At 53.1% G+C, this 16,149-nt stretch overlaps 2 protein-coding genes across 7 annotated transcripts in view; one reads left to right on the top strand and one right to left on the bottom strand.

The window, feature by feature from the left end:
- The window catches only part of PC (pyruvate carboxylase), a 93,078-nt gene extending 89,356 nt beyond the window's left edge, over nt 1-3,722 (bottom strand). For 2 of the 5 annotated variants that reach the window (XM_024574024.3, XM_024574022.3), the window contains exon 1: nt 3,582-3,697. The gene's annotated coding sequence lies outside the window, so the exon portion shown is untranslated. Of the gene's footprint in view, nt 1-3,581 lie in introns of all 5 variants that reach the window. The other 3 variants (XM_024574023.3, XM_024574029.4, XM_024574025.4) reach the window with 3 other exon arrangements.
- A 7,497-nt stretch (nt 3,723-11,219) lies between these two features.
- Nucleotides 11,220-13,037, top strand: C5H11orf86 (chromosome 5 C11orf86 homolog). 2 transcript variants are annotated; one of them, XM_024574514.4, is made up of 2 exons: nt 11,220-11,623; nt 12,204-13,037. In XM_024574514.4, exons 1-2 carry the CDS (start codon nt 11,363-11,365, stop codon nt 12,300-12,302), a joined length of 360 nt encoding a protein of 119 aa, XP_024430282.1. In that variant the 5' UTR covers nt 11,220-11,362; the 3' UTR covers nt 12,303-13,037. The 2 variants fall into 2 exon arrangements, with proteins under 2 accessions (XP_024430282.1, XP_045039339.1); XM_045183404.3 differs by having other exon boundaries at nt 11,267-11,623; nt 12,207-13,037.
- The last annotated feature ends 3,112 nt before the right edge of the window (nt 13,038-16,149 follow it).

Raw genomic sequence — 16,149 nt, 5'->3', positions numbered from 1 at the left:
AAATGGAGACACAGGTGAGACAGCCATCAAAGGAACTGAATCCATGTTCCGAGAAAACCAGATGCCTTGGTCAATTATGTCAAGGCTGAGAATTAATGTTTTTGGCATTCGATTCAATAAAATATTTATTGGGTATGTACCTTCCATAGGCACCGCTCCAGAAGGCACAGGCTCTGCTCCCAAAATGCCAAAAAGCAAGTTGCTGGGGGCCAATAAATAGATGGTAAGAGCAGGATAACACATGAGAGGGACCCATGCAGGGACTCAGCCTGACACGGACCCAGCCACAGCTTCCTAGCTGTGTGACTGACTCTGGGAGACTTAGCTCACCCACAGTTCTTTGCCCATAAGTGAGGAGCTAATAGTACCTTTGTAGTTGTGACAATCAAATAACACATGAGCCCTGGCTGCTGTGGCTCAGTGGACTGAGTGCCGGCCTGTGAACCAAAGGGTCACTGGTTCGATTCCCAGCCAAGGCACATGCCTGCGTTGCAGGCCAGGTCCCCAGTGCAGGGTACGCAAGAGGTAGCCACACACTGATGTTCCTCTCCCGCTCTTTCTCTCTCCCTTCCCCTCTGTCTAAAAATAAATAAATAAAATCTTAAAAAAATAATAATACATGAAAGGGGCTTAGCAAGGTCCCTGCCACCACATAATAAAAGGTTGGCTTTTATTATTAATAAGAAGTCATTACTTATCATTATTATTGAAAAAGAGGAGCCATGTCCAACTGAGCAGACTTGGCAAGTCTTGATGCAGGAAAGCCAAACAAACAATTCTAACAGGATAAGAGAAGAGGCAAAGTCTCGCAGAGAACAAGGACACCGGGAACAAGAACAGCGAAGGAGCAGGCACTAAGAAGCACGTTTGGGGGCAACACCGAATAGTCTCACGAGGACCGAGGCAGACAGAAGAGGGTACCTGTTGGGTCAAATGGAAGAAAAAGCCCAATAGGTGGGGTCATATATTTTCATGCAACAGGTAAAGAGAAAAGGGCTTATTATTTGTGGCATTTTCCCATCTCCCAACATCAGGCCCGACCCCTTTCATAGTTTGGCAAAAAAGCCCACAGCTGAGACTAGAGGCAGCTGAGACAAAGAGGTGAAGGGATGGTCCATCAGGCCCAGGTGAGGTTTCAGAGTGAGCAGGCAAAATGTCCCACTTTTGAAAGGATGTCTCTGGATGACACACAGCACACTTTCTGGGTACAGGGAGCAGGGGCCCGTTCAGAAGAGGGTAGGATGCCATTGGGAGGCAGCCAAAGGGAAGGCTTACGCTAATCCTCCAGGGAAACGTTTACCTGGTGGAGGCACCTGGTTCATGCAGATGAGTGCTGCAGAGATCTGGACAGTCCGGGCCCACCTAGCCCAGCACCCAGCACCAGGGTACTGGAGGTGAAATGAGGAGAGAGCAAGGAGGACGACGAAAGGGTCCACGGAGGCCATAGCCACCAGGACAAACCTGCCTGAGGGGTGGGTGATCCCAGAGGTGAGAACTGGCACTGACAGGGTCACTGAAGCTGGAGCAGGCTTCAGTAGAGAGAGATAAGGCAGAGAGGGGACCAGGAGGTAAATTGTGGAAACTTTGGATGACGGCCTAATTCAATTCAGCAAATCAATATTGAACTACAGTGAACGAAGCTCCTTCCTGCAGGGCAGGGCAGCTGCTAAGTAACACAGGATGCCTGCTCACAAGTGGCTTACTAGAACACAGACAGACACAACCTGTAGCTCAGGCCTCCTGCTGGGCCCTCAGAGCTCCACCAGGGCCCCGGCGCCTTTGGACCCTTTCATTTCTGCCTCACTAGCACCTCACCTTGTCACATCTGTAGAGGCCTCTTCACAGCGACCAAGCACACTTCTCACCCCCAACTGGGAAAGGCTATTTCTCCCCCATTCCCCTCCCACCTTCCTCAGCCTACCTCTTGCAGGTTCTAGTCACTTAAAACTGACCTCTCCTCCATAAAACCGCGGCCCCTCAAATCCAATCACTGCTTCTTCACTGCCGGCTCCAGGGGAATCAAGAGAGGCTCACGACTCACCCCATCCACAGAGCTTTCCCCAATCCAGTCCCATTCGGCCCTAAACCACTCCATTTCTCCTCTCCCTGGCCTCTGTATGGGGCTTGGCCTGATTTGTGGGTCCCGACTTCCTCTTCCACATCCTCATTGGGGCCAGACCTCACCAGCATGGGCTCTCTACAAACATCTGTGGCATGCTGACTTGCTGCCCAAGTTCTGTCTTTTTTCTCTCCCCCAGTCAGTCTGTCAGCAGTTCTAGGACAGGACTAATCTCATCTCCCAGGTCTTCTCTCAACACCCAGTCTAGAGATCTGAACATGGCAAGTGTGCAAAAGAAAGTGATTAGGAGTCGAGAGTTAAGACGGAAAGCGAGCAGACAGCAAAGCTGGAGCTCTGAGTTAATAGAAATGCTGGGCACATGCACTCCCAGCATGAGTATTTGCGTCACAGGCAGGGGAAGGAGGACAGGGGAAGCCAGGGCTTTTGGTAGCAGTGGGTAAGGGAGCAACGGGGAAGACAAAGACTTCTGGGTAGACTCAGGAGGCTCTAGTTGTGATCTGGCAAATACTGGCGCCTCTTTAAGCCTCGATTTTCTCAGCTGCAGAATGGGGATAATGAGCCCTGGCATACTTTCTCACAAAACGGAAAATCAGGTTTTTAAGAAATTCAAAGCTGCCAGGGAGCCAGGACCTGGCCTCAGCCCAGCATTTGTGAGATAAGAAAAATGCTCCCCAGAGGTGAAAACAACTCAAAGTACACAAAGCAAGTCACGCCGGTGGGAACCTGCGTGCAAGTCCTGAAAGCCAAGGCTGCCGATTCCCCCGTCCAGGACGGCGCTTCCCAGACCGCCGCTGCTCCTCACTGCCCCCAGCCGAGTGCACTTCGTAAACTGCTAAAAAGCTGTGTAAGTAACGGGCTGAGCCCAGCCCCACCTCTTAACTGAGCGGCCTTGGGCGAATCACTGCTTCTAGGAGCCTCAAGCTTCTACACCTCAAACTAAATGGAACCGAGAATACTCCACAGGGTAACTAGGAGAGTCCTACAGGAGACACGTGGAACAGAGAAAACCCTCACCCTGCACTCCACGACTTTCTTCAGAACTGAGCAACTTCCAGTATGATGCGGAAAACTTGAGCTCCCGATTCTGACAGACTTGGGTTCAAACCCTCCCTCAGGGACCTAACGCAAGGCATTTTTCGGGTTCCGTGCGACAGTTTCTCCATCCGCAAAATGGGCCCGAAAGCATGAGTAAGGCCGCCGGCGGCTGGCACGGGCGCGGGGTGGAAAAGGCCCGGCTGCGCCCGCACGGGAGGGATGCTCGCGGACTGGCGGGGCCACGGGCCCGCCCCGACGGTCTCCCGCTAGAGGGGGAGGGGAGGGGCGGCGCAACTCCCGTGGCGCACCGCCTGCTGATGTCTCCTCTAGCCGTCACTTGTGAAGCCCGCGCTGCCTTGGCACGCACGACCCTTACATAAGCGTCCCCCGAGGCGACGCAGGCGCACGCCCACCCGCTCCGGCCCGCCGCGGGAAGAAGAAGGTGCGCAGCGCCGCGGCCACTTACCTCCTTGCCACCGCCGCAAATCGTCGCCTGCGCCTCTACCGACGCTACCTCCACTGACAGGGAACAGCTGCGGTCTCCGCGCAACTAAACTTGCTGCAGTCCCGGCCCCGCCTTATGACTTTCTATTGGCTCAAACAGCCCAACCCCTCCTGTTATTGGGCAGTGGGCTCCGTCACTCACCACTCCCCCGCTCAGAACTCCTCCCTACGTCCGTCTGCCCGTCACGTTTAAGTCTTGGCGCCCCACGTCAGCCCCGCCCCTCGCGTCCCCGTCGAGCTCTTGGATTGGTGACCAGGCTGGAAGAGCCCGCCCCTGGCGCACCACCGCCTACTCCCTTGTCTACAGAGCCCCACGTGGGCTGCCCGGCACGGGCTGCAGCCCGCAATAGGCGGAAGTGCCCGGGCTCCGAAGCCCTGTGATTGGTTGTCGGCGGGGGTGGGGATGTGCGATTCATTCACCCGAGTAGCACGTGTCTCCCAAAGCTGCAAGCAAAACAGATCGTACCGGAGCTCTGGGATCCGGGCTAGACGCAAATACATGCAGGCGGATGGAGAAGAGTTCGGAAGAAAGGGTTTGCGAAACGGTTTGGGAAGGAGATGGCTCACGGGTTTATGGGATTGTGTCCTTTAGCAGCTGTGGGACGGGCGGTGATAGGCAGGAGTCCGTGTCTGTGTGACCTTGGACAAGCAATCTTGCCCCTCTGAGCCTCAGTCTCCTACTCTTCAAGTTGAGGCCACTTAGGACCTAGAGGGTTTAGAAGGCTTGGTTGAACGGAAAGCTTCATAAGTCATAAGCTGGGCTCTGTGCCAACCAGGGGATAGGGGAGTCACCAACACAAACCCAAATCTCTGCTTTCCAGTGAGAGAACACAGACGATAAACAAATAAAATACACAGTACATCAGATGATAATCAAGGCATGGAGAAAAAATGACCTGCTTCCGGTCAGTTGGGAGGATCGAGGGCTATGAGAATGTCCTGTTAACTAAAAATTGCTAATTGAACGTGGAGAGAGAGTGCAACTCCATTCTCTTTGACTATATTGTGTTTGTCTCTCCAACTTCCTAGTCCTTCCTTCCACCTAGCTGGCTGAACTCCAACCTGGGACAATCCAACATAGCCATTTTAGTAGCAGGAAATGGATTAAAATCCCACTTCTCCAGATTCATATACTCATTCGATTAACAAACACCTGAGCACCTACTATGGGCCTGTGCTACACCTGGTGCTATGGGACACAGTGATGAAAAAGACACAGCTCCTACCATCATTCCATAGAGCTAACATTCTGTTTCTATTAGATGTCCAAGTCCAAGGACATTCTACCTCACAGCTCTCTTCATGAAGGAGAGTTGACGCTGTATGACCTTAGGCAGGTTCCTACTCTCTCTGGGCTCCTCATAAGGGTTTGGATTTGATGGACATTAACTCTGTCATTTACTTGTCCCTATTAGTCTTCTAGTGTGTAACTACTTTGTAACCTCAACACTTACTGCCTGTATTTTCTCTCCTCTGTGTACGTGTATGACGTGGGCCCCCCATGTCTCTCAGAAAAGTCAAGGCCCTGCTCTAGAGCTGGCCATACTACAGGGGCTGTGACCCATTGGCTGAGTCCTGGCTGGTCCCTGTGAACTCCTGGGTCTGGAGCAGAGGGCAGGTGACTCCACCCAGGTTCAGGTGACTGACTCCCTGGTCAACACCACCAGGTGGAGGTCTGAACAAAGAAACTAAATGAGAACTAGAAAATGGACTGCTATGAACAAAGAAGTAGATTTTGAACAGTTAGCTCAAGCACATAAATGACCTAGTTCACGTTTAATTAGGAAACAAGACACCTCTCCATCTGGGCTGTCCTACCTCCAGGTTGAGTTCCCCAGGAGAACAAAGTTGGGCGGTTGCCACAGACAGAAAACTTCCCTGGCAAAAGCCTGGGTGGGGAGTTTCATGTGGCTAGAAAAAGCATTTCTCAGAGTGGGCTTCTGTACTACCAGGGACAGAATCTCCTTGGGTCAGGGTGCCAGTGGGAAGTGCAGATTCCTGAGCCCCAGTCCATAGTTCTTATGAATATTAACTGCCAACTCAGAGATCTTAAAATCACCAGCAGACTACCACTCAAGTCCATTCTGAGGAATGGGATCCCCTGCATTGCATTGCTTGTTTTAGAAGCTCCTTTAGAAATAGTTCTAACGTGGGTCAGTGTTTCGAGACCTAGAGAAATTATTACCCAGACTTCCATGTTGATAAAAACCCTCTGGGGCTCTTTAAAAACAAAACAGATTCCTGGACTCCCAGCCCCTGTTGATTCTGATTCAGTAAATCTGGGTGTAGCCCAGGAATCTTTATTATTTTTAACAAGCCCCAACTGATTTTTGAAATCTGGGAAGCTTGAGAAACTTGGCTGAGTTCCTAGGAGGATGTAGGGGAAGGTGAGGCGGTACAGGTAGGCTGAGAACAGCCTGTAAAGGACTGGCCAGGAGTCTAGCTCAGAACTAGTTCTCTTACTGTATTATAAAATCTGCTCAGGCAAAGAGATAATAATCAGTTGAAATACAGACAATTTTAAGTTAAATATTCATAACTGCATAGCCCCTATCCTCATTTCTGGTGGGCGTGATATCTTCAAGGAAAATTCTAGTGACCTTAACCATTAGGCTTATAGTTCTGTCTGATCATCCCGTGGGGTGGGTAAAGACCCAGGTCTGATCCATGCTGCGTGGAACACATTTACTGAGGACTTTTTGCTGGCCTGACTCTGTGGGGCTGGATTCAAGGTGCACTACTGACTATGTGTCCTTGGGCAACGTAATTCACCTCTCCGAGTTTCAGTTATTTCATCTGAAAAATGGGGCTAAGCTCCAGAGTGGTGTGAGTGTGAAATGCAATCATAGAGGTAAGGTTCCTGGAGAAGAGAACACACTCCACCGCACTGCATACCAAGTTCAGTCAGATTCATCTTCCTGGATCTGGAACGCCTGGAGAGTGGGCTTCAGTTTCTTTCCAGACTCTTCTCTGGCCCAAGGGCAACCCTGTATGTTCCCAGTCTCTACTCACCTGCAGGATACCACTCCCATCTCTATTGCCCAAGTCCTTCCTGCCTTTGAGGCTGAGCTCTAATGGCCACCTCCTCCGGGAAGCCTGCCCAGATTCTCCCCACCCCCAAACCAGATGTGGTCTCCCATTCTTTTCTGTGATCTTCAGCACTTCAAGGTGCATCCCTTTATGTACATCAGAATTCCTCCTTTGCCAGGGGTAGAGATTCTACTCTGTTCCCCTTGGCCTCGTTCCTAGGCATCATCAAAACAAGATCTTGCCTGTGGGTGTGTAGATGTGGATTAATTTCAATGGCTCACTAATAGGATGGGCAGCCTGCCCCAGGTTGCTGCCTACCGTATATCTAAGCCTCACTATGACCTTAAATGGCACCAGCCATGTAAGACTCAGAACCACCTGAGGGAATAGATACTATGTGTTTCATTAATTTCAAGGCACACATTTTTTTGTTTGATTTTCTGCATTTTAACCCCCGAAATGGTTCTACAGCTTTCATTTTTTAATGATGTATAAAATAATGCTCCCTTTCCACTGAGGCCATTTTAGATTTGATGACATAAAGTATTATCCCCACTTTGTAGCTGCAAAACTGTGGGCACAAGGTTAAGCCACTCCCTCGAGGCACATAGCCTCGTGTGAAATGCTTTCACCTCAGGCAGCGTGATGGGCTAGAATCCAGGTCTCGCAGGTGAGCAGCCTCCGAGATCACCCACAACAGTCCTGCCTCCTGGTGTTCATGCCCTCGTGCGATCCCCTCCCTTGAATACTGGCTGGACCTGGGACTCGCCTCAAAGGAACACGACGTGGCATGTGTGATAGGAGGTCACTTCTGAGATTAAGTTTCCAAAAGACTGGCTTCTGCCTGCCCGGTATACCCGCCCTCTCATTCGCTGGCTCTGAGTGAAGCTGCACAAGGTAAGCTGCTCTGGGGAGACGCTCACGCGGCAACCAGAAACAACTCACAAGAAACTGAGTCCCTCAGTGCAACCGCCTGCAGGGAACCAAGTTCTGTCAACAACTGTGAGCAGACCTTGGAGGCAGACCCACCCCTAGCTGAACCTTGAGATGACCGCAGCCCCCTGAATGGAGCCTGCAAAGAACCCTGAGCCAAAGGCTCAGTTGAGCCATGCCTGGACCCACAGGAACTGAGGTCACACATGAGTGTTGCTTTAAGCCAGTAAATTGTGGGGGAATTTGTTAGGTAGCAATAGACAATTATTAGTCTCCAGTATTTAAGGCTAAGTATTTACTCTCATGTCCTGAGGACAGAGAGATGACAAAGATGATGTCCTAGCCTACAAGAGACACCCAGCTGCTACTGTGTGTATTTGATTGGCTGGAGAGGAAACTGCTGTTGGACTGGCTTCCTGGGGGAGGTGTCATACTGCAGGGTCTGGAAGGGCGAGTAAGAGCTCGCCAGGTGAGCAAGGCCAGGAGGCAGTGAGAAGGGAGGAAGAGAACACAGATTTCTCCTTGTCCTCCAGGGATTTGGGAAGTCGTTGTAGAATTACACACTTAGCAATGAGACAGGCCGGTCAGCCAGGACAAGTAAAAAAGAGAAACTGAGATGGAGAGGTGAACAAAATGGCCGAGACATTTACAGCCAAAGACAGAAGGTCACCTCCCTGGAGATAACATCTAGGCCTCAGTTGTATTTCAGCTCCAGGCTCAGAAAAGCAACAAAACCAGGTGGGTGATGCCAGGACCAGATGCAATGACTAACGACCCCCTGCCCTGGCACTGACCAATCAGTGGAGATCAGGACCCTGAAAGGACACACCTGGAGAACTGACGAGTGTTCTGCTGAAACCCTCCCCTAAGATTCCCACCTATAAGAGAGAGAGAAACTCAAGACGAAGAATCCAGTGTTCGCTTTTCCTTAGAGGAGCAGCCCACACCATTCCTTCCCCCTCTCCTTCCCCACCCAAGGGAGCAGTGGGCTGCAGCAGCTCATCCCAGGCTAACTCCCAGAACCTGTCTCCAAGACCCCCTTTCCTCTGATGTCCCAGGCAGCTAAGGCAGCCCAGCTTAGGGTCTTCCTGTTACTTCTATGCTAAGCCCTTCCCTGTTTTACCATCCCCAGCTTTTTTTTTTTTTAATCCTCACAAAGACATGTTTCCATTGATTTTGAGAAAGAGAATCACCGATCAGCTGCCTCTCATACATGCCCCAGCCAGGGATGGGACCCACAAATTTTCTATGTGCACAGAAAAATGTTCCAACCAACTGAGCCATGCAGCCAGTGCTGTCCCCAGCTTTAATAAATGCACCTTCATAGTCACCTGGACTTCTGTTATGACATTTTCCCTACACAAAGTCAAGAACCCACATACTCCTGGCTCACCCTAGGCAGCCTTGCTCAGGACCCAGTCCCCTGTCTGTCACAGCAAGAGCGTATTCAGCAGCTGTACGCTTGAAGGCAGGAACGAGTGATTCACGCCCAAGGCATCTCAGGAGTGGGTGTCCACAAGCTCCTCCCAGCCCTGACTTTGGTGGGAGGGGATTTGAGTTGGCTTACACTGGGGTAAGGGCGTTGAAGATTGTGTAATGGCTTTGTTGCTTTTTAACCAGGGTCAGGAATGGCCTGTGGGTTATCCTTTAGGCGTGTGGTCAGGATTGGCATGAAGAGGACTGGGTGTGGCTCTCAGTCCACCTTTGGGATGGGCTGGGACAGAAGGCCAGGGCCCCCTTTCTCCATTCTCTTCTTCATACTGACCCTGTCTGAGCCTGGTGGATATTAAGAGCCCGTTCACCCAGGAAGGCCTCGAAACTGAAAGAGGAAAAACAGCTCGGCCAGGCCCAGGGAGGAGTCTGGAATGAGCCAAGAGCTGCAGCCAGCACTTCTCTGACCCCAGACAGGGGCATCCTATGCAGCAGCCCAAACACAGAGGAGGTAGGACCCCTGGCATCAAGTCCTGCCCTTGCCACCAACACAGGCAGCAGAGCAGAGTGGCTGAAGCACGGGCTCAAGGCCAGGCCGACCCAGGCAGGGCTCCCAGCTCGGCCACTTACTGGGCACTCTCTCTGGCCAGGTGAGCCTCGGGTTCCTGGTCTAGAAGAGAGGGATAGCCCACTTCATCAGACTGTCCTGACAGTTAAAGGAACTACATGGAGGAACAAAGAAAAATGCTCAGACAATAGCAATTAAAACAAAAAGCCAGAGGTCCCTTTCAGTCCTCAAATGCTGTGATTCTGAGGACCTGCTGGACAGCCCAGTACTCTTCTCTCACCCCTGCCTTGGGAGACGGAGAGGCTGCTGGTAGTCTCGCTTTCAGAGGCGTCACATTCATGGTTCCATTTGATTTTCACAACAAAGTGTTTTACGGACAAGACTGACTGAGAGGGGAAGGGGTTTGCCTGGGGTAACGAATATCACCAACTCGCTTTTACTGAGCACCCACTAAGCACCCCGTGTGGGCACAGCGCTACCCTGTTTAATCCTCTGTCCAACGGTGGGGCAAAGGTGGAATGTCCACCATAAGGAGAAAGTGTCTTCAGACCGAAAGACAAAGCAAGCGATTCCATAGAATGTAACAGATTTTATTACAGGGTCATTTACTTTCGGGATGATGGGGTCGAGCGGAAAGAAGGCCCCGCAGTTTTGAGCAAATTATTCTCTGCTAATGACTCCTGTGGCTGTACAGTTTTTAGTAACATGACTCAGGCACTATTGATTGACAAGACAAAGCGACAAAGAATGCCGTGGCCCCAGTGAAACTGTCACCAGTTTGGATTTCATCTAACAAAAGTATTTATGGTGTGTTGCTTTAAGGAACACAGATCGCCCTTCACTGGAAGGCTTTGATGTGCTTCCTGAGGACAATGGTTGGTCAAAGGTCACAGCACCAAAGGACACAAAGACGGAGGTGGTTTTTGTTCACATCTATACATCCTCACCACAGTTCTCCGAGTTACTTGCTCCTGTTACAGACGAAATTTGGCTAAAGTGCCCGAGGTCGCCCAACTGCAGTGATGAAGCCGCAGTTTCCCCAGAGGCAGCTGCTCCTCAGGACCTGAGCTCCTGCCCCTGTTCTCTGCTGGAAAGGTAGGGGCAGAGCTAGGCCTGGAAAAAACCCAAGTCTCCTGACTCCCAGCCTACAGCTGTCCTGTTTCTTTTTTTTTAATTTATACTCATAGTGCAGTGCACAAAAACATAAGATTTACCGTCTCAGCCATTTTTGTACACAATTCGGTAGTATAGCATTCACATGGTCACACAACCCATCCCCAGAACTTTTATCACCCCGCAAACCTGGGGCTCTACAGCCATTAAAGATCTCTCCACTCCCCACAGCCCCGGGGGCACCGTGCCCCTTTCTGTCCCCGTGTTTTGACTGTTCTAGGTTGGAGCTGTCCTGTCTCTTACAGTTCATCTCCGTGTTGCTGTTGAGTCTGTTCTCAGTGTCAACAGAACAAGTTTGGACAGCCAGGGCTGCAGGGATTTAGGGGTTTAGGGGAGGCCAAGCTCCTCGGGGATGCTGTGGTCAGGGAAGGCTGCCTTGAGGCAGAGAGTTGGGGGTTGAGGGGAGGCCTGTACCCTTTGCCCTGGACCGTGACTCAGGGATGCTTGGCCCCTGTGGCCTGCCCTTTGGTTTATGATGGCCACCTCAGCAGCACCAACCTTTGCCCTCAAGTGAGCTCCTGGCAGATGAGTAGAGGGACCAGGCCACTTCAGAGGCCAGTGACTTGCTAAGTGTCTGGATCAGTCCTGTGCCTACAGCCTCTGGAACCATGGGGACGGGGCAACACAGCCAGTCCTTTCGGGGACCACGGCGCTCCTACGGCAAGCTCCAGGAGTCCTGGGGGAAGCCCGTGGAGGGCCAGCTGCACCGGGCTCTGAGTCTCAGACAGGATCGTGGGAAGCCCAGATCCTCAGAGGGAGGCCCGGAAAGGCTGGACTCCCCTGATCAGGAGCAGCAGCCAGGAGACACGGTGCAGCTGATCCAGGCTCGGCAAGGAGGCAGCCGGCGGTGGCTGAGGCAATATCAGCAGGTCTGATGGATGGATGGATGGATGGATGGAGGAGGAATGAGTGCTACAGGGAGAGGGTGGGGACTCCCAGGAGAGGGACCCAGGGCTGCAAGGGCTCAGAGGTAGAAATCTACAGGCCAAGGACCAGGAAGACAACTGAGCTTTTTTTTGGAGATGAGGCTGGAGGGGAGGTATTCAGGAGCCATATCTCAGGGGGCCCTGACAAAATTTGGAATTTATCCCATAGATAAATTCCAGAGAGTCCCGGAAGGTTTTAAGGTAGACTCGTGATATAGTCAGAGCTGTTTTAAGATGATGAATCTGTCAGTGTATTAGATGGGAGGATTTTGCTGGAGGCAAGGAGATCAGCCAGTACAACTTCCCAGGGTTCTATCTTGTGTTCCCCTTACTGGGGAAAGGAGTGATGCAGGCTTGCTTGGTGGGAGCTGCCCTCCTGGTCCCTGCCTCCACCTGAAGAATAAAGGGTCCCTAGTGCATCTGTCTCTGGGGTCTACCACCACCTCGTGGCTGTAGATGGAACAACACCTGAAGCCCACCATCTGCCGTCACACCTGTGCCCTGATCTCCCCACTCCACCCAGCAGGTGAGGAGAAGGTGGGAGAGCTTCGTTGCCAGCTTCCCCAGTGTGACCCTGAACCGGCCAACTTCCTCGGAGCCCCCTCTGAGCACCACCAGTTAAGGACACTGGAAGCCATGGTGGCCCCTGCTGTACCCAGATGAGATGGCCATGTCTGCTGAGGTACCTCTTCGCGGCCTGGCCTTACATGACCCTGAGACCTCTGCCACCACCTCACTTCACTTCAGGGCCTTGTGTTGCCCCTCCGCTTGGGTCTTCCTCTCCAAGGCTCTCTCACAGCTAAGATCCCAACATGGCTGAGAAGAAGGGGGCACAGCTCTGCCCCCTGGTAGATTTGCCCTCTGGAAAATGTCATGGGGTCCCCCTGGACAGTGACATGTATGAGGGTCTTAAAAGCCTGCCCAGAAGTGTGGGTGTCAACGCTGTTGGTCCCCACACTAGACCATTCGTAAACTTCCAGGGCAGAGCTCAGGGAAGCCAGAACTGTGGCTGAGAGACTCTCAAACCTGCCTTGTCATGGCGCCATGCCCCTCCTGCCCTTCCTCCCTGCCAGCTGATGGTGGTGGGTGGGGCATGGGCTGCCCACGGAGCCCCCTGAGGGCAAGGAGTGAGTCTGGGTGGTCCTCAGTGTGGCACTCTGGGGGCTGAAAGGCTCGGGCCCGGATATTGTCACTTTGACCCTTACAGTGTCCCGATGAAGAAAACAGGGGAAGCCTTCCCTCCCCATGTGACAGAGGGGGAAACTGAGGGCCAGAAGGGGATGATTGTCTCTGGCATCTCTGGCCCGCCACCCAGTTCCCGACACTGGGATGGAAGGCAGGAATAAAGATTGCTGAAATGAAGTAAATGATTTGCCTAGTGACTAATTCGCCTCTAAGCCTTTCCAAACTCCTGTGGGGACAGGCCCGGCCCAGAGCTTCCCAGAATGGCAGGGCACGGGCACCAGGGGCAGGTCCCCCTGCCCCAACCTAGCTCCCTAGGAGGCTGCATCTTTCCTGCCGCTTTTCTTGACCTCAGAGCAATTGCCACCTCACCCTGTGCAGACTCCAACCAGCTTCAGAGGACCTGGTTGTCACCCACGTTTTGCTTTTGGGGTCTGCCCTGTAGGGCAGGGCTTACTTTGAGGCTCAGTGAGGGTAGAGGGCCCACCCAGGGCTGCAGAGAGGGGAGTGGCTAACCCTGAAGAGCCCCAGCTCTTTGAGACACACTGGCACTTCATGGGTGGTCCCTGGGATTCTTTTGGTTCAAGCAAACCCAAGTTCAAAGGGGAAGGAGCAGCTGCAAGCATCCTGGTACAGGTCTGTTCTGTGATGGTGGGGGTCCTGAGAGTCCAACAGACAGAGGGGAGGCTCCCTGTTTCTGTAGAGCCCAGGACCCTGGCAGGACCATTGAGGAACAGGAAGGGTCCTGGGAAAATTTTGTCCCAGATAGCCACTGGGATCAGAGACCGGGACACTGGCTTGGAACCTGGACTATGGGAGCTGACCAGAAGCTTCAAGCCCAATCAGTCACAAATTGTAGATGTCCCCTGCCCGGACTCCTCCTGCAGTAGCCCCTGGGGTGCCTCTGAGGAGCCCTAGGATGCCAGGGAAGATCGTCTGAGTCCACAGCATGCCCAGAGCAGGAAACTGAGGCCCAGAATGGGCAGGAGTTCTCATCCTCCTCCAGCTTTCTGCCCTGGAGGTTCATCCTGGGTTATTTGTCCCCAGGGATTCTGCTGCCCAGCATTCTGCTGTTCTCCTTCTAAGTGTCACTTTCTGTGATCAGTTTGTCCAGTTATGAGTCTTTGTCATCCACAAGACAGATATTTCCACAAGGACCCAGCTTGCTCACTTCTGGGACCCCTGCGCCCTGCCGGCACACTGTGGGTGCTCCATACAGGTTGCCGAGAGAATGAGAGACTGGCCCAAGGCCACTCACCGAGTTGGTGTCTGATCTGGGCCTGCAGGGCACAGGTCTGGAGGCTTCCACTCAGATAGAACAGTTCGACCCCAGCCTCAGCAGCAACCCCATCACCAGAAGCACGTGTCCAGGGCCCCAGCAGTGGTTTCACCAAGACACTCATGGCCTCTGACAGGTGAATTTCAGAGATGGTCTCGACCACCCCTCCCATGGTGCATGCTGTCTTGCATTGTGTCTTTGCCACACCTCACACCAAGAGAGGTATTCTGGGTGGGTCTTGTGATCTGCTTTGGCCAACAGAATACAGGGAAATAGTGTTCTGGGACCCCTGGGCTAGGCCCTAAGAGGCTTCGCCGCTGCCTTGGGAAGGAGTCCAGGCAATCCTGCTGTTGGGTTGGAAGATGGCCCCCAAACACAGAGGGCCGGGTTCTCATCCCCAGAACCCGTGAATTTTACCTTACTTGGAAAAAAGGTCTTTGTGGATATAATGATGAAGGTTCTTGAGATGAGATCAGCTTGGATTACTGGGGAGGGGCCTAAGTCCAATGGCAGGTAACCTTATAACCGAGACGCACGAAGGAAAGGACACAGGAGAGAAGGCCATGTGAAGCTGGAGCCAAAGGTGGGAGTGATGTGGCCACAAGCCCAGGAAGCCAGGGTGGCTGACAGTCCCCAGGAACTGGGAGAGGCAGGGAGGAGCCTCCCCTAGACCTGCAGAGGGAGCTCAGCCCTGCCAGCACTTGAATGCAGACTTCCAGCCTCCAGGACTACGAGAGAATCAATTTCTGCTGTTTTAAGCCACCGAGTTCAGGGAACTGTGACAGCAGCCCCCTGGAAACTCACACAGCGTGTCTGTGATTCCACCTGGCAGTGTGTGGCCAGTGATTCACCAAACCTGGACGTCCCAGTAGGCACTTCCCAACCCTCCTTGCAGTCAAGTGTGACCGTGTGGCTGAGCTCTCCCCAGGACAGTGTGGGCAGAAGTGACAGGCACACCTCCCGGACCTAGTCATGAAACCTGCCTGCCCAACCTTCCCTCACTGGGCAGCCTGGAGCAGAGGGTCCAAGGGGACCCCGTCCTAGGCTAGGGGATGGCAGTGACACTGAAGCAGAACCCCCGGTCACCCATTTGGGCTGTGACTTGAGTGCAAAATGGACCTCATTGTGTTAGCCCACAGCTTTGGGGTTGCTCCCGCCACCAGTCTGTCTCAGCTCATTCAGTGTGTTTCCCTTGGGAGACTGGAACCTCCGAGGGGGCAGGACAATGCTCTCCTTGCTCGGTGGAGAGTGTCTTCCTCACTGCAGGAGCGCAGGAAATAGTTGTTGAATGACTGAACACGCTGAAGCCGAGACGTGGAGGGTGAGTGGCAGGTGGAGCAAAGGCCTCGAGGCCAGAGAGAACACAGAGCATTTGGGAAGTGCAGAGGGTTCCAATAATCTAGGACACGCCAGACACCCCTGGCTCAGGCTCCGGACATAATTTGCTACGAATGATCTTCCTCTCTGCCTCCCCGCCTCCCCGCCTCCCCACATGCGCCCTCTTCAGGCCTTGCATGTCCTGGTTTCGTCCATGTATGAAAACTTCACTCTTGGTGGGGGCAGAAGGGCCACTGGGCCTCAGGCCAGACTCTGTGCCTGCCCCCACTCACATCCTTGGGGCCTTAGTTTACTTATCTGCCAAAGACAGAAGATAGCCTTGTTTGGCCAGATTGTGGGGTGGGGTGAGGTGACGAGAGAAGGCGTGGCACCCTACCGAGTGGGGCCAGGGCCAGGGCCAGGGCCAGGGCCAGGGCTGCGTCACAAAGGGGAGAAGGAGCAGGTGTCCGGCTGCTTCCAGGGGAGTCGGCACCCGGCCAGTGAGCAAGCAGACCTCAGAGGACACTGCCAACACCGTGGACACATGTAGGGGGTGTGACTCCTCATGGATGCCTGGTGTGGGTGGCCAACGTGGCCCACGTAGAGAGGGGACCCCACCAGCGCAAAAGCCCTGGGTTCTGAGTTTACCCACCCTCAGGCCACCGTCTGCCCAAAGGTCACAAAGAGACAT

This window comes from Desmodus rotundus, chromosome 5, assembly GCF_022682495.2.
Source record: "Desmodus rotundus isolate HL8 chromosome 5, HLdesRot8A.1, whole genome shotgun sequence".
Classification (NCBI taxonomy): domain Eukaryota; kingdom Metazoa; phylum Chordata; class Mammalia; order Chiroptera; family Phyllostomidae; genus Desmodus; species Desmodus rotundus.
The sequence above is the reverse complement of the archived record's forward strand: the minus strand, read 5'-3'. Positions and strand labels throughout refer to the sequence as shown.